The sequence below is a fragment of the Gymnogyps californianus genome, chromosome 18 (genome assembly GCF_018139145.2).
Source record: "Gymnogyps californianus isolate 813 chromosome 18, ASM1813914v2, whole genome shotgun sequence".
NCBI lineage: Eukaryota > Metazoa > Chordata > Aves > Accipitriformes > Cathartidae > Gymnogyps > Gymnogyps californianus.
The window spans coordinates 6,918,802-6,946,317 of record NC_059488.1 but is presented as its reverse complement, the minus strand read 5'-3'; the positions used below and the strand labels follow the sequence as shown (position 1 = coordinate 6,946,317).

The 27,516-nt window shown below is 58.9% G+C and overlaps 1 protein-coding gene across 1 annotated transcript; it reads right to left on the bottom strand.

Annotated features, from left to right (window-relative positions):
* Window positions 1-546: 546 nt before the first annotated feature.
* ASS1 (argininosuccinate synthase 1) lies at window positions 547-27,516 on the bottom strand. The gene is made up of 15 exons (XM_050907978.1): window positions 27,476-27,516; window positions 26,607-26,718; window positions 26,076-26,144; window positions 25,600-25,788; window positions 22,778-22,834; window positions 22,267-22,341; window positions 18,902-18,972; window positions 18,482-18,512; window positions 14,573-14,663; window positions 12,651-12,735; window positions 11,479-11,543; window positions 7,171-7,302; window positions 2,929-3,085; window positions 1,358-1,423; window positions 547-830 (listed from the first exon to the last, which is right to left on the bottom strand). The coding sequence occupies exons 2-15, from the start codon at window positions 26,712-26,714 to the stop codon at window positions 776-778; spliced, it is 1,251 nt and encodes a 416-aa protein (XP_050763935.1). The 5' UTR covers window positions 26,715-26,718; window positions 27,476-27,516; the 3' UTR covers window positions 547-775.

The following is a 27,516-nucleotide window of genomic DNA, read 5'->3' as shown; positions in this document are numbered from 1 at the left end:
CATCCTCGGCGGTGCAGAGCAGCAGCGCATCCCAGGTGTTTGCATGGGTTAGAAAGTGTTCTCTTGCTTTCCTCCTGCTTCCACTGTAGTTTCGGAGCAGGTCTCCCTCGCCGAGCCGTCCCTGCATCCTGGCTGAGCGCTGCAGCCTGAGCCCCAGGGATGGAGGGACCAGGCACGATGGGAGAGAAACCCACTGCCCAGCCCGGAGCGAGCACTCCTCTCCTCCTCACCTCCTGCAACACCTTCAGAGGATATGTCCTGGTTTTTCCTTTTTAACAAGCCCCAAATCTGCTCTTAAAAGTGCACTAAAATGAAGACAAAAGAGAAACAACCAAATCCTCTTAATCCATCCCCGCCACCCAGCTCGCCCCTCCAGACTGGTACCATGCGGGGCGATGTCCCCCACTCCCCACCTTCACAGCAAGGTACCGACAAACCCCCCCACGTCCTTCAGAGGCACTTAATCCATTACAAATTTCACAAAGCCCGGCTCGGGGAAGCGCTGGGCCAGAAGAGCAAACAAACAAGGCAGGAATAAAGCCCAGCTCTCAATGAGCGGACCCAGCGCGTGGCTGGGTTTTTATTTCTTTCCCCACTTCTCCTCTGGCCGACCACCTTTTTTTAATGATTGCATTTCACTTGCTGCCCATAACAAAGCCATCACCTCCGCCGTGACTCCGGGGAGACGAGTTACAATTACAAATTACCACCACAATTAGTGCTAGTTCTTAGAGAAATTAGAAAGGGGAGCGGGAGCCTCGCGTGCGATTGATTGCTATTCATCCTGCTTTACGGTGACCTTGCTCTGGAGACGATGATATTCCTTCAGCCTGGAAACCAGATTTAAAAAAAAAAAATTAATTGTAAATTAACAGTAATAACACACATTTCCTTTCAATTAATTTAAGCAGAATGAGGGGGCGTGAAGAGCAGGCGTTTGTTAAGGCCTGTACAGTTTAATTTTTTTTTTTTTTTCCACGAGATAATGTAATTAATTTATCTTAGAGGGGTGGGGGGACATGGCGGATCAGGGAGAACAAAGCAGTTAACAGGCAATGGAAAAATTAAGAGCCCATTATGTAAATGCGGCGTGTTTTACAGCCCTGGAGTTGGGGGGGGAGTATGGTGGGGTCTGAGAAATAAGTAAAATAACGAGACGGGCTGTGCTGGGGAAGGCTGTAATTAGGCAGGGCTGGTGCTGGGGTGGGGGCTGGTTGCATCCCGGCAGTGGGTGGGGGCTCAGGGGGAGGCCTCGGTGCACCCCCCAGAGCCCGAGCTGGGAAGGGGAAGAGCCCTGGGGGTGCTGGGGGCTTCCCCCCCCTCCCCTCGGGGAGCATCCCTCCTCGACCCCACAGACCTCAGCGAGTTGATGTTGATGAAGCCGGTGGCATCGGCGGGCTCGTAGTCTCCTTGCACGTTCATGCTGCGGAGAGAAAGGCACCGTCACCGGGATGCGAGGTCCCGGGCAGGGGCTTGAGTCTCCCTTTTGGGAAGGGAGAGGACACGGGTGACCCCGGAGCCGGCTGCTCCCCCGGGCCGGTGCCTGCTGCTGCCCCCTCATCAGTTGCTGGTGGGTGCGGGGGGCTCGGGGCAGGGTCCCTGCCAGCCCCCAGGGAAGGGGCACATGGCCTCAGGAGCAGCGGAGCCGCAGGGCCACCCCGATGGCCATCCCTGGGCTCCCCAGGCCCTGCTAGAGACACAACCCCAAATTTCCCTCCATGGTCCCTCGTGTGCATCATCACCCTTCCTCCCCATGCTCTTGCATCAAGCAGGGATGCTCGCCTTGTCCTGGAGCTGTTCCCCGGGTATGGCTGTCCCATGCCAGGCAGGGACATTGCCCCAGGCAGGGGACATTGCCCCGGGCAGGGTAGCGGTGCTGGAGGACACCCCCGGCACCGATGGGGTTTATGGCCGTGGCGGCCGGTGCCTCGGTGCAACACCAAGCGCATCTTCCTCCCCAAAAGCAGCAGCCACCCACCAAATCCCAACTCTGATGGTTTCCTACATCCCCAAAACACACGGCTCATTTCCCAGAAACCGCAAACCTTAAAGGAGGAAAGGGGGGGGGAAATAAAGAAGAAAAAAAAAAAAAAAAAGAGTTTACAATGATTTTACCTCCCCTGACGGGCTACAGAAAAACCTCTGTGCTTTTATTTTTGCTCATTCGAGTGGTTCTGACCTGCTCTATAATTACGTTACTTTCTACCTACTGTGCAGAGGCATTTCCACACAGCTCTGCCTCTCACAGCTTTCTCTCGGGTTCCTGTGACGCCGTCACTCAAAGGCTTTCAAACCAGCGATGTAGAAATCAAAAAGAAAAGGAAAATGGTTGGAGACGCAGGGAGAATAAGTGCCCCTGCTTTTCTCTCCCTCTCTCTTTTTCCTCCCTCCCACCCCCCTCCATCCTCCTTTTTTTTCTTCCGTCTTTTTTTTATTTATTTTTTTTTTTATACTTTATTCATTTAATCTCTCCAAGTGAGAGTGCGAAGCATAATGAAGGGTTGGGATGGATTATTAGGAGCTGTTGATTTTGAGGGGGAGGGAAGGGGGGAAAAAAAGCCAGAGAAGAGAAAGAGAGAAGATAATTTGACATTTACTCCGACTGATCTAAACTCATTCGGGTGTATTTATGGCTTATAAAGTGTTTAGAGAGATTGAAAGGGGTTGAGGGAGGGCTGGGGGGGAGCGAGCGAGCGAGCGAGAAAACAGCGTGAAGAAAAGGGAAAAGCCAGAGGAAAAAAAAAACATATTGACTTGAAAACACGGCTCGTGCTTCGGCCGAGTGCTTGGCTGGGAGGATGGCGTCACCGGTGTCACTGGGGATGGGACAAGACGGGATGGGATGGAGTGGGATGGGACGGGACGGAGTGGGATGGGATGCTCGCTGCCACCACCGCTGCCCACCCTGGCCCCCCAAACCCCACTCACCTCACCAGCTCCTCGTTGTACAGCGACCGCGGGGACTCCCTGCCCAGGACGTAGACCTGGCCCTTGAAGACGGAGAGGCACACGGTGCCCACCACCGCCTCCTGCGAGCGCCCGATGCACTGCCGGAGGAACTCGCACTCGGGGCTGTGCCAGAAGCCTGCGGGGAGGAGGCAGGGTCAGCGGGGACACGGGGGAGGCCTGGGTGCCCCAGGGTGCCCAGGGTGCCCACGCAGGGTGGTCCCCCAGGCTAAGTCCTGCAAAGCAGACCCTGGGTAATTTTCAAGGGAAGGGATACAGTCACGGGACTGAGAGAGGGAAATGAGGTGCTGGGACACCCAGGTTCAGCTCTGAGGGATGGAGACCTCACATGTGTCCCTTCCCCTTGGTGACCCTCAGGTTCCCACCTGGGAGAGGAGGCTGGAACCGGCCGGTGGAGAACAGGCAGTGGGGCCGTTCTCCTTCCAGCTCCGTGGGGTAGGGGTGATCATGGAAATTAAAAGCTTCCTTAAGTAAGTATGAAACTGCCACTCAAAAAACACCATCTCGGGAGGGTCAGGTGGAGACAGACAGACAGACACAGAATTGGGGGGGATCAGCTCCCAGCCCCCTGGGAAGGGGATGAGCTGTTCTCCCCTGGGACGGGTAGGGCAGGCATCAGCCCCGAAGGGATAACCCTGACCATGGGCTCTGCTCAGGGGGACGCTTCGCCCCCGGGCAGCCCTGGGAAGGGAACCCCCCCCCTCCCAGTGATGGGGGTCCCAGGGGGGCGGCTCCGCAGCCCGCTCCAACACCCTGTCCCAGCGGGATGCAGAGCAGAGCGCTCTCCTCAGGTAACACAGCCGGGGCTGAATCGGGCTGTGCATTGGGGCACAGATGTCTCGGCAGCCTCGGGTGGGCTCACCTCCCCGGCCCGTCCTTTCCGGGCTCTGCTTTCCCCTGCCACCGCGCTCCCCCCACCGCTGCTTGTGGTTTGACTTGTTCCCCCTGCACCCCGAGAGCGACGGGCTGGCGGGGCGTGGGGAACCAGTGCCAGCACCCACAGAAAGCTCCATCTAACCACGACCATGGCAAGCGCCTCCCACTCCTGCCCTCGCTCCAGACGGCACGGCAGCCCCCCAGCACCCCAAGCCCCCGGCAGCCAGGCTGAAGCCCAGGCTGGGTGTTGGGGTGATGTGCGGGGGCCACCCATGGCCCCCCAAAATGCATCCTGCGGGAGCAGATGCCGGCATCGCTGTCCACTGAGGCCACCACGGGCGCACGGAGGGGCCAGTGGCCCTGCCTGCTGCCCCCGTGCCCCCTCCTGTCCCTAAGCAGGGTAATTAGCCGGGGAGCCCTTGGAGACCTGGAATAAAGCCTGGGAGATGGAGAAGGAGATAGAGGCAGAGAGAGAAAGAGCCCATTCACCGCCCTCCGGTCATCCCCAGGTTTTATCTCTCCCATCTCGCTCCCGCTCCACTCACACACCGGTGCCCTCTCACCTTTCCCTTCCCAGCTGGGCTCCCTGGCCGAAGCCATTAAAGAAACAAACAATTTCTTTTGTTGTTTGGCCTCGCCGGCCCCCAAGCGGGGCCGTATCCTGCAGCCTTGTCCCCGGGATCTGCGTAGCCCTGCTCTGAGGCACGGCCTCAAAGCCCTGCAACCCCTCGCCACCAAAACCACCTCCCTGACCCAGACCCCCCCCTCAGCCACCCCACCACGGCACAGCCGGGGGGTTCGGGGACCCCTTCCCCGCAATCAGCACTGCTGTGCAGGCAGGGACCCCAGCTCTGGGCAAATACACCCCTCCTTTTGGTAACCACCCTCCAGGTACAATTCTTCAAACATCAGGATTGATGTAGGGCTGTTGCGTCCCCGTAAAAATAAACGCAAGACGCATTAAAATAATAACCAGCTGCTTAAATCCCGACTCTGACAGCTCCAGGTGTGAGGAAGCATCCCCCCGCTCCTCGCCCCCCACCGCAGACACATTCCCCACTGGAAGCGATCCCCCTTAATGACCTTCCTGCCTTGTAACCGTCATCCTGCCCTAATCACGGCGCGGGCAGGGGGACAATGGCATTTCCGCACCTGGCCGTACCTGCCGGGACGGGAACTGGCTTCAAAGCCACCCCTCCACAATGGGATCAATGGGAACGGGGGGAAGATAAACACTAATTCTCCTAAAATCAGGGACTAGTTGCAATAATGAGGTATTAAAGGAAGGTGAGCTTGAAAGCCTGGCCTCCGGCGTGGGGACCCACGGGTGCTGTTTGCACCCCGTTGGGGTTGTTCCTTGGATTCAGGCTCGGCTGCCAGGGAAGTCGAGGACCATGCTGAAAATCCTCGGGGATTCAGCATCTGGAGCCAGGGAAATAGCAGCCTTCGCCTGGCAGAGGTGGGGAGGGAGAAGTGAAATCACGATTCCCTGAGTGGCTCTTTAATCTAGTGGCTTCACAACAAGCGAGTGGTTAGAAATAACCAAACAGGTTTATGCTTAAACTAAAAAAAAAAAAAAAAAAAAAAAAAGTAAAAATAAAGGCAGCCCAGGACAAAGTCTAATAAAAATAAGCCAGAGGCAGGAGTGGCATCAGAGAGTGAATTAAGGCAGGGGCTGTGATCCAAGGGGAAGGTAACCAAGACTTCTGCAGCCCCAGAAGCCCTCACCCTGCCAGGGCCATAAAATATGGTTTAAGCAGCAAAGGGGCTCGGGCATTAAATGCCAGTTGCTGAGGAAGATGCAGGAGTGAACGTCCTTGGAGGGGAAGGTACCGAGGACGAGCACAGGCATCAGAAACTGCAGGGGAGAAGACAGCCTGACCCAGTCCCGCTGGATCTGCTGCTGCCCAAAGGCTGAGCTCCTGGAGTCAGGTTATTTCCAGGGGATCTTCCCATGGAAGATCCCGTGGGAATCATCCCAGCCCTTGCAGTTAGAGAGAAATGCCTGAAAAGTGATGGGAGGAGGAACCGGGAGGCTGAGAAATCAGGACACGTGAAGGATAAAAATGGTGTTTGGCCAAGGGGCAGTAAATCTCCCTGGTGTGGGACATCAGCTCTGAACCGGGCAGGGGACAGAGGAAGAGCCAGGGCATGGGGACACCCCACCGTGCTTGGAGCCGCACAGCAGGCACCCAGGTGTGGGCAGCAGTGTTTTGAGCTCGCCTACGGCATTTCGGGCTAATCCTGCTTCCTTCAGCTTAGCACCAGCGACTGAGTCAGGGTTGATCCACGGAGCAGACCCCGGGGGCACTGCTGATGTCCCCTCCCCGGGGGTGCCATTCCCATCCCCCCAGGGGCAGCAGCCTCATGGCCCGTGGCGGGCTGTTCCCTGCAGCACGCACCCCAGCAGCGTGGCGGGGAACTGAGCTGAGACCCCTCAAACTCAGCCCACGTGGGCGGCTGAGCAGACCCGAACTGGAGCCACTGGGTGCATCACAGGAGGAAGGGCAAAGGGCTTCATTTCTGTCCCTAACCGCGGGTGTGAGCCAGCATCCCCCTTGTCCTTGCCCAGGCCCGGCTGTGCTGGGAGCGGCTGGAAGCCCCTCCTGCAGCCCCCGGCAAAGCCACAACCCGCAGTGCCCCTGTGTGGGCTGCACACCGCATAGCACGGCCAGGACCCTCCCGTCCCCTCCCGCAGCCCCCCGGACCCCAGCAGCCAGGGCCACATCACCTCGAGAGCCCCCTGTGCCACGCACCCCTGTGCTTCCTCCCGCCAGGGCACGGGGAGAGGTCTCCATCTTCAAACCCCACCGCGGGGATGGCCCTGCCAGGAGCTCGGGTGCTCCTGTGCCCCATATCCCGGTGTGCTCCGGTCCCTGTGGAGCGAGGGCAGGTGGCGAGATGGAGGGGTTCGGAGGCGAGAGCCAGGGAAAGGTGATGTCGGGGGGGACAAAGGGACGGTGAATTACAGCCTGTGAGGCAGCTGAATGTGTTGGATGGGATGAAGCGGTGGCACCGGGCTGGGAGGGATGCCGGGAGCATCCCCCACCAGCAAGCCCTCGTGGAAGGCGGCATCGCCTCCCGAAGGCAGGCATGGAGCCCCCTCGGCGTGAAAGCAGGCAGAGTCCAGGGTCGAGCTCAGCCCTCGGCACCAGCAAACCCGTCTTTTCCCCTGTGAGTAGCCTCCAAATCCACACCTGAATTTTACAGCCCTGAGCGCATGTACCAGCGGGACCTGCAGCCTCCGGTAGCAAGGAGGGAGGAGGAGGAGGAGGAAGGCTGGGAGGATGCTGCAGCGGCAGGGCTGGGCCGAAGGACCATACGTACCGTTGTACACTAGCTCGGAGAATTTCAAGGCGAGCCCCTGCTTGATTTTCCGTACTTCCCGGTCCATGGTGAAGGCCTCGATATCTAAATGCGCATGGTATAGAATCGTTCCCGCTGGGGTCTCATAGATACCTAGCCATTTTTCCAGGCAGGGGGAAAAGCAGAAAAAGAGAGAGAAACGAATGAGACCAAAACTGTCAGCAAATGACAAAAAATAATGACTTGGCTGACAGAAGGAGCTGTGGTCGAGTGCATTCAGTCCCAGCTCGCTGTAAAATGCATCTGTCATTATATTCATGCTGGGGCCGAGACAGTCCACTCCGCACCTTGCGGAGAAAATTTCTAGATTCCCCTCTTTGAAGAGGCACTCTGACGAGGCTAAATGACAGGGTTTGGGAACCGATCCCCCCACCGATCCGTGCCCAACGGTCTGCGGCTGAAAACCTGTAATTAAAGGAACGACGCGGGGCACAGGCACGGGGAGCGGAGGGCCTGAAATACCCTCCTCTCCCCTCGGCTGGCGAGAAAGAGCCCTGCGCGTCCGCTGTGAAGCAATGAGGCTACCTGGGGGCTGGGAGGGCAACCTCATTTGGGGCTGGCAGGGCCCCCCCCGTCCCTTCCCGCCTGCCCCCACCATTGCACGAGGCCTGGGGATGGAGGGATGCTTAATTATTTTGGCAATGGGGACTAACACCGCGGGCGAGCAGCTCCCTTTGTTCCAGCCGCTCGGGGCTTATTTGCCACATAACGTGTTTACTTGGTGTTTAAATATGAGGGCGGCCATGCGGTGCTCCGCTCCAGGTTGGATGCGGGTGGAAAGCCGGTGGGGGAAATGCTGAGCTAGTCTGGCAGCGAACACACGGCGGGCACGGCTGTAACCTGCCGGTGGCCAGGGCTGCTCCACCAGCACGTCCCTGTCCCCCGCCTGCCCGTGGGGATGGTCCCCTCCCAACGCCAGGTATCTGTGCTATGGCACGGCCATGGGAACGGCAAAGGGCACCCGCATGTTGGGTTTTGCTGGCACACAAAGAAATGCCGTAGGAAACCATCCCTGCCAACAGGGATGTGTCCCCAACCAGCCCCAGCCCCGAGAGGGGGTGAGGGGAGCCCATGGGGCTGTCGGGGGGGCTCAAACCCACTCCAGGGCACTGGAGAGTGGCACAGGCTCAAGCAGGGTCCTGTCCCGTGGTAGCCACAGGTCCCATGGACACGGCAGGAGCCCTATCTACCACGGCAGCCCAAGCCACTTCCATCAAACTTCATCCCTACCAGGGTCCGTGCTCTCAGCATCCTACAGGCACGGGACGGGTCTCTGTCCCAAAGGAGAGCCACCCCCTCCTCTCAGGCCACCCCAGCGATGTTGCACCCCAGTCCCCAGGGGCAGGTCACGGGGTGCTCACTGAGCACCCATCCCCACGGGGCTGCAGGAGGAGACAGCTGAGTTAACACCAAAAACCAGCCGTCCCCACAGGCACGGCGGTGGCACAGGGGGGACAGAGGGCTGCTGTATGCCCCCTCTAGCCCCCGACCGCAAAGCCAAGCCTGCCACTAACACAATTAATATTCCCTCTCCTTCCCCTTAGGAGGTGTTAAAGCCAATGTGGGCTGACCAAAGGTTTGGGTTCGTGTCTTGACCCCCACCTCCTGCCCGTCTGCCTGCACCCCTGCCCATCCCGTTCAACGTGATGCTAGAGGACCAGGGACTGGAGCGTGACAGCTGGGGCGGAGGGAAGGGGAGCTGACAGCCGCGCTCCCAGCCTCGCCGCTGAGGAGACAAGAGACACCTTCAAAGTGACACTCGCAGCATCTCCAAGTGTCTATTTTCATCTCGCCGTGTTTACAGGAAAAAGACAGAGGTGTCAGCACTACAGCCTGGCGAAGCTTCAATCACCCCGTAATTACTGGTGGGGAAGGGGGGGACCGGAGCGGGGGGGGGGGGGGGGGGCATGGAGGGGGGGCCAGCCAAGGAGACAGCTGCCGCTGCTTAAAATTTTCTAATTTGTAACCTCGGCTGTCAGTTCACCTCCATTCGAGCAATTTTGCTGTGCTGAGTGCGGGCTGTCACTCCCGACGGCATCCGCGGGACAGGATGGGATGCGGTGGCTTCCCAAGGGGAAGGGGAGGGCGACGCTGCCCATGGGAAGATGCTGCTCAAATTTCTACCGCTGGTCCAGGGCTGAGACCGAGCGTAGCGTGGTATGGGTTCATCGCGGGGAAGGGGTTTTCCACTTTCCTCCTCCAGCGCATCGAGGAGAGGAAAAGGGAAAAGGAAGGAGAGCGCCGAGGGGAGGAAAAGCTCCAGCCGAAGGCAGCGCTTGGCTCTTTTGGCAGCAGCCGTCCCCTCCTTCCCGCTTCCTCCCCACTGATTTCATTTACTTCACTTAATTAGCCCCCCTTCGGAGTTAAAAAGATAATTTGATAATGAGGATGTGAAAAGGCGGGAGAGGCAGGGCCGCGCTCCTGCTTGCAGCTAAGAGCCCCTGGCCGAGCCGTGGCCCCCCCAGCCGGCTGCAGCGCCGCTCCCTGGCACCCCATAATTAGCCACCCTCCTCCCACTAAAACAAATATGGCAAAATCGAGTTAATAGGGCTTAAAAGGCTGGCGCGGGCACGCTCAGCTCGCCCCTCGCCCATTAGGCCTTAATGAAGTTCAATTAGGAGCTTAGTAAAAATCATTGCAAATGAATTTTTCTCGTCTCTGACTCCCCAGGCCTGGGAGGTGAGGGAGAGGAAGGCACCTGGCGGGAGCCTTCGCTGCCACCTCCGCGGCCATGGAGGTCTCTTGCTGCGCTGCTGACTGCCCGTGCCTCAGTTTCCCCTGCAGAGTGGGGGTCCCTGGGGAGAAGGGGTCCCTGTGCTGCCCCAAGGAACCTACAGAGCCCCAAGGCATCGGGGCCACCGCACACCGCTGGGATTTAAGGGATCATCTCCTCCCGCCTGCGAGCCTGGGTCCCGTCTCCTTCCCCGTTGACCCTAACCCCACTTGGGGTCCAAAATGCTCCTGGCAGTGTAGTGGTGGGGCCACCCCGCACTGCCCTGCACCCCAAAACTCCCGGGGGAGGCAGGTACCGGCAGCACCCTCCTGCTCCGGCCCCCTCCTGTCCCATCTCTCCTGCAGAACATCTCTCGGAGCAGATTTCTGGGAGGTTTCTTTTCATTCCAAGGAGCAAAACCGGGGGCAGGATCCTGCTCAAAGCAAGGGGGAAAACCCGCCGCCAAGGTCTCGTCCCCGAGGCGCACGCACCCCCGCTGTCCCCAGAAAGCCCGGTCCTCCCGCATCTGCCGGCGCGCAAACACAGCAGCGATCGCTTGGCAATGTCACGCAGGAGACAGACATGACAGTTAAATGGGGTTTAGAGAAATTATTAAATGCTGGAAGGGTCACTAGAGCGTGTCAGTGGCTCTTAAAAAAATAAAATAGATTTTGACAAATTACTCAGCATCCTGCATGCAAATGCGCAGGCTGGTGTGTGCGGTTTGGGGTTGGGGTTTTTGTCTTCCTTCTTTCGGTTTTAATTTGATTATTCAAACTCGGATCAAGTGATTTGGGGTTTTGTTTCTCGCCTTTCGTGGCTGATGCTCTTGCAAAGGGGCCGGTGCCCTGCGGTGGGGAGGGAGACCGGGGGCTGAGTCTTATCAAAATATTTGCTGACACCCTGCACAGAGGACAAGTTTAAAGAAAGGGAGCATCTAATTAGGTATTAACGAGATTTAAAACAAAAGAGTGGGGGCAAGGAGATGGGAAATGATGATGAGCCATCTCATTACTTAGTTCTACACGGGGCAGCTCACTGCCTCCAGAGATTTCCAGTGAAGCTGATCCTAATGGATGATCAATACTAAGAGTTACAGCCTCAAAAATGCATAGATAAATCAAAGAATTGGCTTTAAAAAAACCTCAGTGACTTGCATCGGCCTCCTGCACTTTGTACCTGTATTATAGAGCCTTGCACCCTCCAGGACCTCCCATGAGCATCCTCCCACACAAGCCCACAGCCTGGTGTTTTTCCCACTGGAGACAGGTCTCACCCGAGACCTGGGGTCTCCGGTGGCACTGGGACCCCAGGGCTGGTGCAAACAGTGGCACTGGCAGCGAGCAGGCAGCTACCTTCATTAGAGAGCAATGAGAAGTCCCTGTGACAGGGAAGTCTCGGTCAAATGCTGATGGGGAAGGAGCGTTTGAGGGCTGCTGGCGTGACCTGAGCCAGAGCACCCTGCGATGCTGAGCACCCGCCACGTCCCACCAGGGTTTTCCCTTTTTTTGCTGTTTTTAGGGCAGGGACGGCACCGCCGGCGGGTGACTGCTCACCTCTGGACTTCATCCCGACAAAGCGGTTCTCCACGATGTCGATGCGCCCGACGCCGTGCTTGCCCCTGCCGAGGAGAAGGGAGGTTGCAGCAGCCCGAGCCCCACAGTGGGATGCGGGTGGCTGTGAGAGGTGGGTCAGAGGGGTGGACAATGGGAGACAAACCCCAAATGACAGTGTGGCCAGGCCCTGAGCAGCACTGGTGACCATCAGTAGTGACCCCCAGATAGGATGGGTGACAAGGAGATGAATTTTCTCTCCTTTTCCCCTCCTCTTTACTGTGCCACTAGCCTCTCCATCCTCGCTCGCTGCTGGGGCTGGCGGCGCCACAGGCAGCCATCACACTTGGGCCACCAGAAAATAAACCGGGCAAGGGGACAGGCCACACTGCAGCTGTATTCCTGATGGCCAAAGTAATTTTAAAACCACTTAATTAACATTTTGAAAGTTAACTACATGGAAAAGTTCATTCCCATTCAGCGCCAGGGGAATAAAGGCAGAGGCACAAAGGAGGATGGCCAGGGGACTGGGTGGCACTTGGCGCAGGGCAGGAGAAGCGGGTGCCCTCATGGGTGCTGCCGTATTTTTGGGTAAACCCCTGGGGATGGCTCTGCCCTGGTGGCAGCAGAAACCGGGCACGGGGTGGCACAGGGCAGAAAACCCCAAAGGAGCTGCTGCTGCGGAAGCAGGGGGAGGACAGGGCGATGGACCTGACCAGCATGTCTCTGTGCACCAAAAAAGTTGACTCCCCACCCAAAAGGGACGCTGAGCCCCCTCAGGCAGGCAGGGCGAGGCGATGCCCCCCCGGGAAGTGGGAGCCGAGGATCCAGGGCTGAGCTGGGACCAGGGGCAAAGGGTGCCCTGCAGGCAGGGGGTGCAGCTGGGGCACACGGTAAATGCAGAGGGTGTTAATAAGACCTTTTAGCCCTCCTCAAGCACAGGGAGCAAAACCCTAAATACCCCCGGTGCTCCTGGCCTTGCTGCCTAGCTCTGCTTGCTGGCATGAATGGCACAACTGGGACCCAACTGGGACCATCCCATCCTCACGCTGCTGACCACCATCCCTGGGCTCATCGGGACGTGCCTGCTGCAAGCATCCCGCTTCCATCCCCCCCCGGGACGCTGCCCTCGTCCCTGCTGCCAGCTGGCAGGCAGGGGACAGCGTGGCACTCACGCGATGTCGTTCAGGTACTCGAAGAGCTCCAGGGCTGAGCAACGAGTGGCTCCGTCCCGGGTGTTGGTGACCTTCACGGGGACACCTGCGGAAGCAGGGAGGGAGGACGGGCAGGATCAGCCGGTGTCAGGATCCCCCCGGAACATCACCCCATGGGCGTTAAATAGATGTGACAGATATGAACTCTAAATAACTTCTTAAAAAGGCATATCCAAGCTGGTGCGGGGGGGGGGGAGGCGAGGGGAGGGGGACCCACCTCGGGAAAGAAGTGAAATAAATAAATAAAAAGGGCCATAAAAACGTCCCCCCCCCCCTTTTCCCCTCTCCTCTCCCTCTCTCTTTTTTAGGGCCTGTGAAATTGCAACCAGGCCCTTAACTAATTGAATTTCACGCTCGGCAATTGTCTTACGGCGCAGCACCTTCTGTCCCACCAGCCCCTGCCAGGGGCGGGGGGCTGACAAATGCGTCCCCCCCCCCTCCCCCGCCAGCATGGGGGGCGTCTGGGGGGGGACCCCCACATCGGGGCACGGCTGCTCGCACACGCACGCACACGCACCCCGCAGCGGGGTGCTCCCCGCCATGAATTAATTATTGCACTTCTTTTTTTTTTTCCCCCCTTCTCTTTTTCCCTTAAATTTTTTTTAAGGGCGCTGGGCAGGAGCAAGGGAAGGGATGCTGAATAGAAAGAGGCATTTTTCTTTAGCGGTGTGAAATGAGCAATAAATGTATTAGGAAGCTGACAAGGGGGCTGCGGGGCCCACAAAGAAAAGCAGTGCGGAGTTGGAGGCTAATCCCCCCTCCATCTGCCCTCCTCATTACCATTTAACGCACTATCAGTTGCCAATCAGCCTCAATACCTCCCTTTCTAGTCTTTATTACGGAGGCGCCCGTGAGAGCCCTGTCTAGTGATGGGGGCTGTCAGCTCCCCCCCCCCTCCTCGCCCCCCCTAAACCCCCTATTTTCCAGGGGTTTATAAACTCAGTTGTAAATTGCTATTAAATGTAACTCGCGGCAATAATGAACCTTAAGCTGCTTCTCGGCGCGGGCCCCCCCCTCTGCGCCCTCCCCTCGCCCCGGCTCTTTCTATTCGCATCCTCCACCGGGGTATTAGCCGGGGTCCGCTCGGCGGAGAGCCGATGTTGTCGGGGGCCGTTGTTGGTGAAAGCTGCTTAGCCTTTAAAATAGTTAATAATTAGATTAAAACTTCAAATAAATTAACTAGGGGCTGAATGGGCTGCTGGGAGGGGGGGCCGCTCCTTGCAGGGGGATCATTATAATGGAGCAGGGATGCTGGCGGCAGGGGGGGGGCGGTGGGGAGGGGGTGCCCCCTCTGAGCGGGGTCTCCCCCCAGCCTGGGCTGGGCTTGCTGCTGCTGCTGCCAGGATGGATGGTGGCACGGGGATGCCCATGGCTGGTGGAGGTAGGACATGCTGCCCCGTGTCCCCTCTCCAGGTGACAGCTCTGGGGCTGCACCCTGCCGTGTGTCCCCTGGGATGGGATGGGGTGTCCCTGTCTCCTCCATGTAATGCTGATGGCACCGCTGGCCAAATCCTGCTGGAGCATCTTCCCAGCTGAGACACTGGCCAGGGCCACCTGCGCATCCCCAGGGCCACCTGCGTGCCACCCTGCGGGAGAGGGACCCTGTGCCCACTGCGCCTCAATGCCTGGGGCGGGGGCTCAGACCCCTCTCTGCTCTCAGGGGGGTCCCAGCAAGCCCCCCGAGATGTACCCAGACCCTCTGCACACCTCGACGAGCCTCAAGGTGCTGCAAGCACCATCCTGAGCCCTGATGCCATGCGTCGGGGCCTGTCCCGCCTGCCCCAACCTCAGGGATGCTCCTGGCTGCCCCGGTCCTGGCTGGGGAACGGGGTTTGGCTTCAGGGGGCAAAGGCGCGAGGGGCCGGCTGCAAGGAGACGCTTACCCCGCTCAAATTCGATCTCCAGCACGTCCGGGGTGTCGGGAGAGGTGGCCGGATCGCAGGTCTTCGTGTAGAGCCCGGGGGGGGCCTGATTCTGCCGGAGGGGGTGGGGAGGGCAGGGAGAGAAGAGGGAGAGTCAGTGGCATTGGCATGGCCAACACTGCCGGCAGCCCCAACCCCAGCACGCATCCCCCATCCCCGATGTGCTCCCCCATCCCAAAGCGTGGGGCCGGCGCGGCACAGCACCGGTGCTTACCGGGGCCCTAGGAACAAAGGGGTTGGAGGAATCAGCCAATTTTTCCCCTCAACTTGATCTCATCTTTTCCTCCGACGCCCCCACAGCTGGAGGCGGGATGGCTGCGGAGAAGCAAGTCAGGCAGGGAAAAGCGGGACGACGGCAGCGAGCGGCAGGGCGGGCGCCCGCACGTCCCCACGCTGCGGCCGGGCTTATTCGGCACTGACCGAAAAAACTAATGAGGAGGCCTGACCCCAGCAGGTGCTCCCGGCGCACCGGCTCTTTCATGGTGTCCCCGGGGTTAATACACACGGGGGAAAATAGAGGAACAAAGCAAAAACCCATTTCAGAGCACATCAACCTTTATGTATATTTTTTTTTTTTTTTTCTCCTAGATTTATAGGAAAGAGGCATCTTATCTCCGTCAGAGCCGGGCCACCAGAGGCTCGGGTGCCGACGATGAATTGCTGCAATTGAAGCGCGTGCCAGAAGAGGGGGGGAAAAATATATAACAAAAAAAAGCTTTCCGTCCCAGAGAGCAAGTGCTTTGCAATTCCACGTGCCCCCTCGGCACTCATGACACAACTGCACACGCTGACCCCCAAAACACTTTCAGACTGGCGTTTGCAAACCCCTGTCTCTAAAGGGACCCCCCACCCAGCCGCAGCTCTGGGAGGCGGACGGGAGGGAAACTGAGGCACAGAGCACCCAGGGCACGTGCAATGCGGTGGAAAGGCAGGCAGCACCGAGCAAGCAAACCGCAGAGCCGGGCTGGGCCAAAGCTGTCCTTGGCCGACATCGGAGGGAACGTTGCAAAGGAGCCTCCAGCTGAGGAGTCCCAGCGACCTAAAACCCCGTCTGCAAGCAGCTCGGGTAGAGTTTCTCCAGACTGAGCCGCTCCTGCAAATGTTTTAAGGGGTGGTAAACTGGTATTTCCCCACAAAACCCGGCTGGTGAGAGCTGGAGCTCTGGGCATCTCTGGGCAGCGGGGCCCTGCCTGCACCCACCCACCCACCGCCTGGGCCGTGCTCCCCCTGTTTCTCCTCTCCTTGTTAAAGCATAACTCTTCTCCTGCTCACTTTTCCTCCCTTCTCCTCCTTTCCAGCAAGGAGAGAAAGCACAAGGTAGAAAGCAAGTTGCAGGGGGGGGAAGCAAAAGTGATTGCTTTAAAAAAATTTTTAAGCTTTTTTAAAGCAAAATTAATTTCTCTGAAGAAGTAGTTTTCACCTAAAATTTTTAGAGATGGACAATAAGCCTTTTAGTGAAAACTTCCTTTTTTTTTTTTTTTTTTTTTGGTCCAATAAATAGCAAAGCCCAATCACCACCAGCACCCAAGGGCAGCCTGCCCGGCTGCGAGCATCCCTGCCGCCCCCTCCGCACCGGGGAGACCCCCCTCACCTCACCGCAAACCCTGGGGCGCACGTCCCGGCAACACCCGCAGCTGAATCCCGGGAATACAGACATAACTACCCCAGCACATGCTCCAGCAAAACCACCCTCAGGTTCCCATTTTATCTCATTTTTGCCCCTTTCCCTTGTTTTAAACAAGAGGCGCTCGCAGGCGTGCCTCCCCCGTGCCCCCCGCGCGCGCACACGCACAAATTACACGGGCTGCGGATTTCAATTTTACATCGTCTGGCCTTTCCTAGCCCTGATCACACTTATTAAGTAGACGAACCCGTGAGAGATGATGAAAAACTTTGAGTTCAAAAGGAAAGATGGGGGGGCGGGAGGGGAAAAAATACCGGAAAGTATTAAAAACTCTTTACTAAACATTGGAAGTCAAAGTCAGGTAGTTTCCAATTTTCCAAGCCAACTATGAAAACCCCTATTAAATAAAATAACTAACTAGAAATAAAAGTGACATTTGGCTTGCATTCCATCATTACGGTGCGAGTCTGTCCTCTTTTTATTCTCTCTCCTAAAAGCACAGTTCAAATGACAAATAGTTTGTTGCAGTGTATCAATGCCTTCTATTTATCCCTCCCCGCAGGGGGCTAGTCCTGCAATGTCATCTTTAAAGGGGAGAGAGGAAAAAAAAAAAGGGGGGGGGGGGGAAGGGAGGGGAAAAAAAAAAAGGAAGAGTGTGTGGAAAGGGAGAGAGGGAGGGGGGAAGAAAGAAGCAAGAAAAACGGGGCAAGAAGAGAAGAAATTGGAAGCAAATGGTCCATGAAGTAAACCATGATGCAGAGCTATCGATGCCGCAAATGGTTTATTCATCCGGCTGATATTGTTGTGCCCGGGACTGAATGAACTCTTTCAGAGTGCCATATGAAGTTAAAGCAAGTAAATTTCTATCTTTCTCCGTATTAGCTGCCTCATTGCCCTTCAATCGGGCCTCACAGAGGCAGAAAATAGCTCAACCATCTGCTTTCAAATCCCTGCGTTTGGCAGGTCCTGGGGGTTTGGGGAGGGGAGCCCACCGTGCCTGGCACCCCAGATCCTGCCGTGGCCGCCCTGGTGCCCGGCACCGCTTCCCGGGACGGGGAAGGGGACGGTGGTGACACCGCGCTCCGGGAAGCCACCTCCCGGCACTGGCGGAGGGAGGGGTGCCCGCACGGAGGATGCTCGGGGACAGGGTCAGGGCACTGGTCGGCCCCATTTTCCAAGCTGGTTTTGGGAGGGAAACGGGCTTGGCAGAGCCTTGGAACCGGGGGTCTTCCCCAAGAGCAGAGGTGCTGGGTGCGGAGGGGTGGGTCAGGATGGGTGCACCGGGAAGGGTGCCGGTGAGTCCCTTGCTAGCTCCAGCTAGAGGCATGAAAACCCATCCCTGTGCCAACTGTTCTCCTGGAGGAGGAGACCCCCCAGGGGCCCGGCTTTGCAAAGCCCGACCCACAGACACCCCTCTGGAGGGCACCAAAGCGGGAGTGGGACCCCCTTCTCCACCTTCCTCTTCCTCACGCCCCCACCGGAGGCACGCGCCAGCCCAGCCACGGTGAGCTGGCCGCGGGCGCTGAGCTCCAGCCGGCTCCTCTCCCTCTCCGCCTGCCTCCCCCTCCTCTCCCCGGATTGTCTAATTAGCGCTGATGGATAGTTTAAGTAGCTGCCCAGCATCGTGACCCACTGGAGCGTGAACAGTGCAGGCAGGGGCCAGCAGGCAGCCGGACCATGAGCACCGTTCTGAGGCAGCCAGGGCTGGACCCACGGCTCCCGGAGCGATGTGCCGCGCTCACCGGCAGCACCCGGCCACAGCACCCACTGCCACCAGGCTCTTGGCCCCGTCAGCAGCCAGGGCTGCCTGGGAGCTGGTGGTCCCATGGGTGCCCTCGGGGTCTCCACGCACCACCCCATGCAAGGGGAGGTTTTACTCTGCTTCCCCCCGGATAGCGGGGATGGGAAAGCGAGGAGGGCTGGGCGAGCTGCAGGCACGGGTGGGAGACCCAAGCTGCAGGGGCCAGCCCGGACCTCCGTCACCCGCCACCAGCGCCTCATCTGTCTAATTGCTCCTTTATTGCTGCCCCGTGACATTGTCCCCTCTGGTGTCACCCTGAAACAGTCCCTTCCCCTATTCACGCCGGCGGCAATTAACGTGCCGGGAGAGGCGGAGGGGCCGGGGCGGGCGGCAGGGCCTCCCCGCCGCACACAGCCCGCCGTGAAATTTCCAATTAGGCTGCAAATACATGAGACGCCCTCGGCCCTATGGCTGCCATGCTGGCCGGGTGGCTGTGATCGATTACCTTGGGGTTCTCCAGGATCCCGGCTTCGTAGCTGCAGCAGGCAGGGAAGGAGAGAGAAGTCACTGCAGCACCTGCAACCTGCAACCCCAAAACCCACCGGGAAGAACCCCCCACTCCCACCACCCCACAGGGATGGGCATAAATACATGTTAAGGATCTCCAGGGGCTTTTAGCAGCAACCCTGCAAGGAGCACTGGGCTTGGGAGAGCTCAGGAGATGGATGCTGCCACATGGGACATGGACAACTGGGCAGAAAGAGAGGCTGGAGGTTTTGGGGTCACCCTTGGCCAGCATGTAGTAGGGCAGCCTGGGACTCTGGAGGTGCGAAGGGCTGTCCCGGCCATGCAGGATGGGAAGGATCAGGGCCCCAGGCTCTGGGTCCTCACCCCACAAGAGCTCCCCGCCTGCCCGGCCTCTCACCTGATGTGCATGAGGTTTTCATCCATGCTCCAGGGCGTCTGGGGTGTCACAGGCACCGGGATCCCGTGTTTCTGCCAAGAGACGGGGAGCAGGGGTGAGCCAACCCGCAGGGAGAGCCAGCCCTCGCCGGCACCGGCTCCTGCCGGGATCAGCCCCAAAAGCGCAAAGGCACAACCCATGGCCACCAGCAAGGCAGCATGGAGCAAGGCGGACATCTGTGTCCCTGACCCTGGGCAACATCAGCTCCCACCACGAGGGCCACCTCGATGGGGACATCAGGGACATGGTGCGGCTGGGAGGAGAACGGCCACCCCAGCCCTGCCACAAGCTGAGAAGGAGCCCCAGAGCACTCCATGAGCCCAAGCGATGGAGACATCAGCATGGATGTTGTGTGCTTTTTCTAGGTCCAGGTCCAGGACGGTGCATTCCCCCAGCTTAGCTCCTCATCAAGGGGAGGGGACACGGGGACAGAAGTCCCCAAAACCACAGGATGCTCTCCAGCCTAAACAGGACTGATGTTCTGCTGTGAGGGGACAGCACACGCGTCCCCACAGCCTCGTGCAAACACGTGGCGATGCAGACACACGGGTGACAGGCATTCCCCCAAGCCCAGGCACCCCGAGCATGCCGTGCCCGGGATGCACGGCCCCGCACCGGCTGCCTCCCCGGCGCAGCGCACAGTGCCGAGCCCAGCTCCCTAACAAGGTCACCGGTGCGCTCAATTATCTGCTGACATTTCAATGGGGGAAATTGCCTGTGAAGACGAGGTGAATACGCAGGGGAATTAGCGGGAGAGGGGACGGCGGCGAGCTAACAACCGGAGCCAGAAGGGACGTCGCCCACCCTGCCAGCATGCCGAGCCGCGATGTCCCGGCTGCAGGATGGCCACGGCGAGCCAGGGATAGAGGCAGTGGCGGCTCTGGGTTCCCACTGTGCCTTGGCGTGTCTGTGCAGCCTGTACATCACTGGGCAGCTCTGGCATTTCAGTGTCACCACAGCAGGGACGTCAGCCCAAGGGCTCGGCTAGGAACGGAGGAGCAGGGGCTGAGCAGAGGCTCCTTGTTTGCCGGGAAGAGTGGAAGGAAATGCTTGTGGTTGTTAAATCATGGTCATCAACCCATCACCTGAGATTGGAGCAAGGTTCTGAGATACCTCCTGAGGCTGCAGAGGGACTAACTCAGCCCTTCTCCTTGGGGAACATTGCCCCAGGCTCATGGGTCCTGGTTTGCTGGTCCCACGCTGTACTCCCAGTGTGGGAGCCCTGGGATCCCCATCCCATCTTTGGAGGTGGGTGCTGGGCAGCCTTCGCCTCCTCGACCCAGGCCCCTCTGCAGGGCTGCTCTCCCACCTGCAGACCTTGCCCACGGGGGACAGCAGGCAGAGCACGTCAATGCTTCACATGGGCTTCAAAACACAAGCTTGGGCTTGCTGGGAGGGCAAAACGCTGCCTGCTGGGTGCAAGTGCTGGGGATCGCCTGGCTTCTCCAGGAAAGAGCGAGAAGATGCCTCTCCCTGTCCCGTCCCTCGGACAGATGGAGCTACAGGTGCCTCCCAACCTCCCAAAGCCCTCCCAAATAATGCTAGGGGAGACCGAGGGCTGGGGGACAGACCTCAACCCTGCCTGGGGTCAAACCACGCTCCCATCGGCACCTGCTGCCTCGTCCTCATCCCAGCACCCTTGTGGACGTTGGCAGAGGACATTTCACCTTAGTTAACTAAAGCCAAACAATTAATGCTGAGGGCTGTTTACCCTGAGGGGCTGCACTCAGCTGTGCGGGGCTGGGGGAGGCCATGCCCTCTGATGGGCTCTCCCCGTGCCATCGCTCACACCCGTCTCACCTAGGATGTAGAAACGCATTTTCAGACCCAAATACCCACTGATCACGAGCCACGAGCCCCAGTTGATTTACATTCCCAGGCAGCCCCCTGCCCTCTGCCTCCTCCTGGCAGCCAGGGAAGCCCGTGCTCCCCAGCCCATCCTTGCCCCATGCTGATTTTCCATGTTACCACTTCAAAGGGGATCCTCTGAGTCCAGACCCACGTACCAACGCCCACCGAGCCCAGGCAGCCTTGGCTGGGGTGAAACATGCCGCGACCAAGGAGAGATCTCGTTTTCAGGGCACAGCCCCGACGAGCTCTGTTCCACCCGGCTCTGCCCGCTGCAATGGCTCATCCTGGAGCAGCATCCAGGAGAGCTTCGCCTTTCTCGTTAAGGTGTTTCAGCCTCGGCTGTTTGTGGGGATGAAGTGACCACCGGAGCGGGTTGCTGCCGGAGCAAGGTTGGCTCCAGCCCCCAAGCAGCAAATCTATGGCAAGAGCTGTTCCGCAGCGGCACGGATCCCCGCTTTCCCCGGCAGCAACCGAGCCTCAAACATCATCACGTTATAAACCCCCGAGCACCAAGGCGAGCGCATCCAGGTGCTGAAAGGACCTGGCCACATACCTCCCTCTCCTGAGCGTGAAAAAGAAGGAAAACTCCCTTTTTTTTTAATGCTGAACATAACCAGAGACCAAGAGGTACTACAAACCCTCAACCCCAACCTTTCCTCTTTGAACAGGGCCCCAGCCCATTTCATTTCCCTTTTTCCCCCCTGCCAAACAAACAAACAAAAAAAACCCAACCCCAAACAAAACCCCCAAACCCAAAACACATGTTCCATTTTCCATATAATAAAACCGCAGCGCTCTTAATAACTCCCCTATTTGACAATTTGTTTGGCAACATATGGAAAGCTCTCGTAAACTCGCCCCTTCATAATACAACGGCAGATGGCAAACACAATCCTCAACACGCCGCTCTCGGCGGCCCTAATGGGCTCGGAGGGCTCCTCGCCGCATCCCTCTGGCTCCGCACCTCGCCTTCCCAGAGATTACCCAGGCAGCCTCGACGGCAGCTATTTAAAAACTGAAGCAATTTTCTGGTTTATGCACAGAGCTGCCTTTTCCCTTTTGATTGATTGAGCCAAGTTGTCAAGCATTTCCATGCAGTCGCTAAAAAAGAAAGGTACCCTGGTGGGCACGTAAAAACCTGATGCAAAACTTCTAATATGTTTTATTGCAACTTGTACTTCAAAAAGGAAGGGACAACAAAGGCAAATATATTTGCTTTGTCTGTTACGCAAGTCAGGGAGCTGGGACCCGTTCCCTTGGAAAGCAGGTTACCATTGATAGCCAGGTAATTATGGGGCTTTTAGAAAGGAAGGAGAAAAAAAAAAAATAGAGGGTGAAAAAACCCCCCGACCAGAAGGCTCCGGCGTGGTGCCGCAGGGATGTTGTGCAGGGCTTGCTGCTGTCACCAGCCAAGCCACGGCGAGCATCCTGTGACCACCCCGAGCATCCCGTGACCGCCCCACGCCGGCTCCTACCTTGGCATAGTCCATCAGCTCGCGGCGCCCAGGGAAGCGCTGGTAAAACTCAGGCAGCCTCCACGGCGCAACGACCTGGCAGGAGGGCAGGAGCATGAGACAAGAAGCCCCCGGCCCCCTTGCAGCCCCTGGGCCCCCTTTGCCCCTCGGCACCCCCCTGAGCTCCCCTGGGGAGCCGGGACCCATGGGGTGTTGGTCCCCCAGCTAAAATTTAATCTCCCAGTGTAAGGGTGGAGTAACCCAAACCCCTGACCCTAACAAGGCGCTGGATGCAAGGGGGAAAACAGGCAGCATCGATTATCCGGCAGCTGCCTTGGTACCGTTTCCTCTGTGGCCTCGTGGTGTTTGGGGTAAAAATAGGTCAATTAAGGATCCTTACAGCCCCCTCAAATGGCAAAACGTTGCTTCGTGCAGCTGGCAGCTTGTTAAAGCGAGGCACAGCCGCTCGTGTCGGTGTTAAAACAAAATTCCGGCAGTGAGGGAGCCTGGGGGACAATTTTGGGTGCCTTACCTTGATCTTAGGACACAGGGCGTAGCAGGTGAGCTCGAACCGAACCTGGTCGTTGCCCTGAAACACAGATGGGAGATGCTGAGGGGTTACCCCACACCGGGGTGGGCTGGGAGGTGGGTGCCCCCCACCCTGATCCCACTGATGGGGGACAGGGCCTCATCCCTGGACCAGCTCGCCCGGGGCCATACAGCATCCTCAGGAGAGGAATGCAGCCTGGCAGGGCTGCAGGTTTGGATTTGGGGAAAGAAACTGCAAAATCGGTGGGAACTGTTAAAAAAGGAAGGAGCATTAAAAGTGCAGGTGACAAAACAGCAGCTCCCGGCTGCACTACAGCCCCACGGCTTTGTCTGGGGAGCTGGGAAGCTCAGGCACTGCTGGGCCCTGGGAGAGCACGTGTGTGGCGGTGCACACATGTGTGCAGCCTCTGAGACGCTGCTTGGCTACAGTAGCAGCTCCCCTTGCGACGCTGGAGGCCTCAGGCACGGCGGGCAAGGACCCACCGTTTCCCTGCTCCCGGCTGCTCTCCCTGCACAGGGATGGGATGAAAATCCCCTCAGCAGAGAGCTAGAGGGGACATGTCTCAGGGTCTCAGCTCCAGCCAACACAGAACAGCCACTTGTCCTATGTCCACTGGGAAAAGCATCCCAGCCCGTGGCTCGGGAGACCCTCAGCTGAGCAGAGCATTTGCAAATCCCTGCGAGAGCCACCAGCCAGGAGGGACGTCCGGCTGATGCGACCCAGGACTTCATAGACAGAGGCTCTCTGTGCAGGAGGGAGATCACACCTATTCTCCCAGTAATGCCACTGGGATGGCATTGCTGGCAATTTTCACTGGAAAAGCAAGGCCTGAGGCTGAGGACCCATCTATCTCCTCCACTCCCCCAGCATGGAGGGCGGCGGGAGGGGGATAATGGGTGCCAGGACCTGGGCTGGCTCTGTCCTGTGGGGTCACTCCTGGTCCCTCTCCATGGCTGGTTTGAACACAAAACCACCTTTCCTGGTGCTCCTGATAGCTGGGTGTTCAAAATCCCGATGCAGCTCATTCACCTGGCTCCGAGGGAGCCTGGCTGACCTTGGGGTCACCCAAGAACCGTGCTCTCCCCTGGGCCAACCCTCCTAAAAACTGAACCAGCAGAAACCCAGATTTGGGTATTTTTTCCCCCCACAGGTATCAGAGGACACATGGAGGGAGAGGACAAGGTGACAGGGGAAGACCATGGTGTCCAGGAGGATGCAGCAGCTCATAATTAAATGGCTCTGAACCTCCCTTTATCTTAATTGGCCCATGCTGACGAGGTCCCACTAACAAGGCCAGGTAGTCGGGAAAGGGCGAGGAGTGAACCTGGGAGTTATTAGCGCTTCCAAGGGAATAGCGCTCACCAAAGCCTACTTTCCACCAGCACTAAGGGGCGTAAGGACCCTCCCCTCCCCTCGGCCCCAGCCTAGAGGATACATTTACGGCTGGGCTAGGAAATCCCCGAGGGCTATTACACGAAGGCGAGTACATCCACCAAAGCACTAATTTCCCTTACAGGCCCAAAACAAGTCCATCTGCTCCGGCAGCGGGGACACCGCAGATGGCCCGCATTTAAGATGCCGCGGCCTCAGCCGGGGACGGGGCGCAGCCGGGTCGAGTTACCCGCAGTCGGTCCCTGCCTGCGCCCGCGGCTTAATGGCTTGGGGAGCGGGTAGAGCCTGGGGAGCAGCCGAGGGTGCCCCTGCGAGCAGGGACGACTGGTGCTGGTGGTACCCAGGAGCAGAGGGGACATCATCGCATTGGGGGTGCATTACTCCAGGGCACCCTTGAGCGGGGACTTTCAAGAGGCAGCTGCTGGGGACGGGTGAGATGGACAGGGAAGGGGTGCAGGGAACCCATCGCAGCAGGAGCAACAGTTATTTCAGCCACAAAGCTCTCCAGCCCCACAGCTGCCTCTCTGCCCCATCTCCCCAGTGCTGGCATACCCCTCCTAGCTGCATCTAACATCCCCCTTCTAGCAGGGTACTCCACCGTAGCTGGGGACACCCAAACCCAGCCCCTTGCACTGAGACCCCTCCAGGTGGGCACCTCACCTTTGCCCATAGGCCAAGATGGGCACAGTCTACGCTTTAGGTCCCTTTGGGACAGGGAGGAGGGGGCATCCGGCAGGTCCTGGGTGCACGCACAGCACCCAAAGGGCCCCACGGAGACCTCTGGTGACAGTGCCACCCTACGCCAGGTTTTCCCGCACCGGGCTGGGCAGCTTGCGGGCAGGGGCTGGAGGTGCCAGGGGGTGGCCCACGGTCAAGTCTCGCAGGTCCCACGCCCCCACCACGCTCCCCGTGGAGGATTCCCCCTCTCCGGGCAGGGGCTGGCCCCGAGCATCCTTTCCACGGTCTCTGGCTGCCTCTAGTGGCAAAATGTCCTCCCTGCGGCCGGCGGCGACGGGGACAGGCGGGGATGGGGACAGGGACGGGGACAGCCCGCACCCTGCCCGGGGTGCCCCAAAACGCCCCCGACGGTGCTGGCTCACCCCCAAGCCGGCTCCTGGCCCGGCAGCCTCTGTCCATAGCAGCTTTTAGGAAAGCTGCTGCTGCCGAAAGCGGGGGGGTTTGGCTGTGACCCGAGCCTTCCCGACAGGGAGAGGGAACCGAAATTAGGCACAGAAATCCCAGAAGTGAGAAGGAAGTGTCGAAACATGGCTGGGCTTTGCACAGCCCCGCAGAGCGCCCACAAAACACCCTGTACACCCCTCCTGGCACCCACAGCTTGGCCAATGGACTGACCAGGTGTCCCCCCAAGCACCCCATGCCATCCCTGCGCCAGTGCCTCCATCCTCCCTCACCTTGCCAGTGGCCCCGTGGGCGACATACTGGGCTCCCTCCTGCTGGGCAATCTCCACCAGCTTGCGGGCGATGCAGGGCCGTGCCAGCGCCGTGCCCAGCAGGTACCGGTCCTCGTAGAGAGCGTTGGCCTGCACTGCCGGCCAGATGAACTCCTCCACAAACTCCTTGCTGATGTCCTCGATGTAAACCTGCCAGGACGGAGGGAGCCTTGTGATGAAAGGATGGCTGCGGGGGGATCCCACTCCTCTGGGGCTTTAGGGACAGTGCAGCGAAGGGTCCCTTCGCCTCCCCTTTCCTAGATGCTGCTAAAAGGCTTTGGTACAAAACCTCTGGAAAAGAGATTCCTCACTGGCGCTGTCCCCACCCTGCGGTGGCCCCAGCCATGGGGTGTGTGAGACCCCAGGGCTCAGCCCCATGGCGGGGAGCAGGGGGAGCTCAGAGCCCCCTGGGCACCCGGAGGGAGGGACGCTGTTACCTTCTTGGCCCCCAGCCCCAGCGCTTTCTTTCGTGCTGCCTCAAAATCTTCCTTCTGCCCGATGTTGGCCTGGAAAGGGGAAAAACAACCAAGACTGAGTTTGAAAGGAGACCACAAAACCCAGTGCAAGCCCAGCCTGGCACGGGGCATCATGCAAGGCACAGCAGAACCTGTGCTGGCCAGGCTTGAGGCCACCCAGGATGGGCAGGAGGAGGGTTTCCCCCATCCCCGAGATGGCATACCTCGAAGCCATACCTCCCTCTGCCAAGCCCCTTGGCTCTGCCCCGATGCGCTGCCCTCATTAGCAGAGGATCATTTGCTGGCAGAGACAGGCTGTGCCACACAGGGCTGGCAGCTCAGCAGAGCAGCACCCGGGCTGGGTGATGGTTAACCAGCAAAAGCAGGGTCACCACCACGGCCATGCACATGCCAGGACCCCCGTCACGCACCCAGGTCCCCAGACCCATTGCCCAGCGCCCCCTCCACCCCCGGTGACAGGGTCCATGTGACAGAGCTTGGTGCAGAGCTCACCAGGTAGGCGACAACGTCGTAGCCCTGCTCCTTCAGCCACACCAGGATGCAGGAGGTGTCGAGGCCCCCGCTGTAGGCGAGGACCACCGTGCCCTTGGGCTGAGCCATGGCGCTGGCAAAGCAAAGGGAAAGGCGTTCACGATGGCCCCAGCCCCTGTCCTTGCTCGGTGCAGGGATGCTGCAGCTATCAGCCGTGAAACCCTCCCTGGTGTCCCTGAACTGGCCACGGGGTTGTCACAGTCCAGCTGGGTGCTGAGGGCAGCCAGGGGTGAGGGCTCTCCTGGGAATGGAATATTCTGGGCAATACAACAAGTATCCAGGGAATGAATAACCAGGAGGCAAGAAGCAAAGCCCACAGCAAACTAGACACTCGGGGCCGGCAGCAGCTTGAGTAGATAGAGGAGCACATGGTGGAGCTGCTGGTGCCAGGACAAGCTCTCCGATTAAAACACGGGCTCCCAGCACTGCTCTCATTCATGGGCAGCGAGAGCTGCTGCCATCAGGTGCTGGGTGCTCCTGTGGGACCAGGGCCACGGGCAGCACACCGAGCTGGGCTGTGCTCAGCCCGGGTCTGGCTGAGCCCCCCTCCTCTGCCAGGAGTGCCAGGCTGGGGGCAGCAAGCAGCAGGCAGCGCAGGAAGGGACTCGCCACGGCATCAGGAGGGATCAGCTGGACCAAGAGCCCTCCCGGGGCTGCAAGAAGGAGGGGGGAGGGCTGGGGGCAGGAGAAAAAGCCATAGCACCATGGCCGTGTCCGGGCTGTGGATCCCAGCCAGGGAGGACACCCTGCCGGCATGCCGGCCGGTGCACCCAGCAGCAGCCGGGTGATGGAGGAGACCAGGGCAGCCACTGGGGCTGCTTTGCTCTTACCTTTGCTCCACGCAGCTCTCGCTCTGGCAACCCTGGCACAG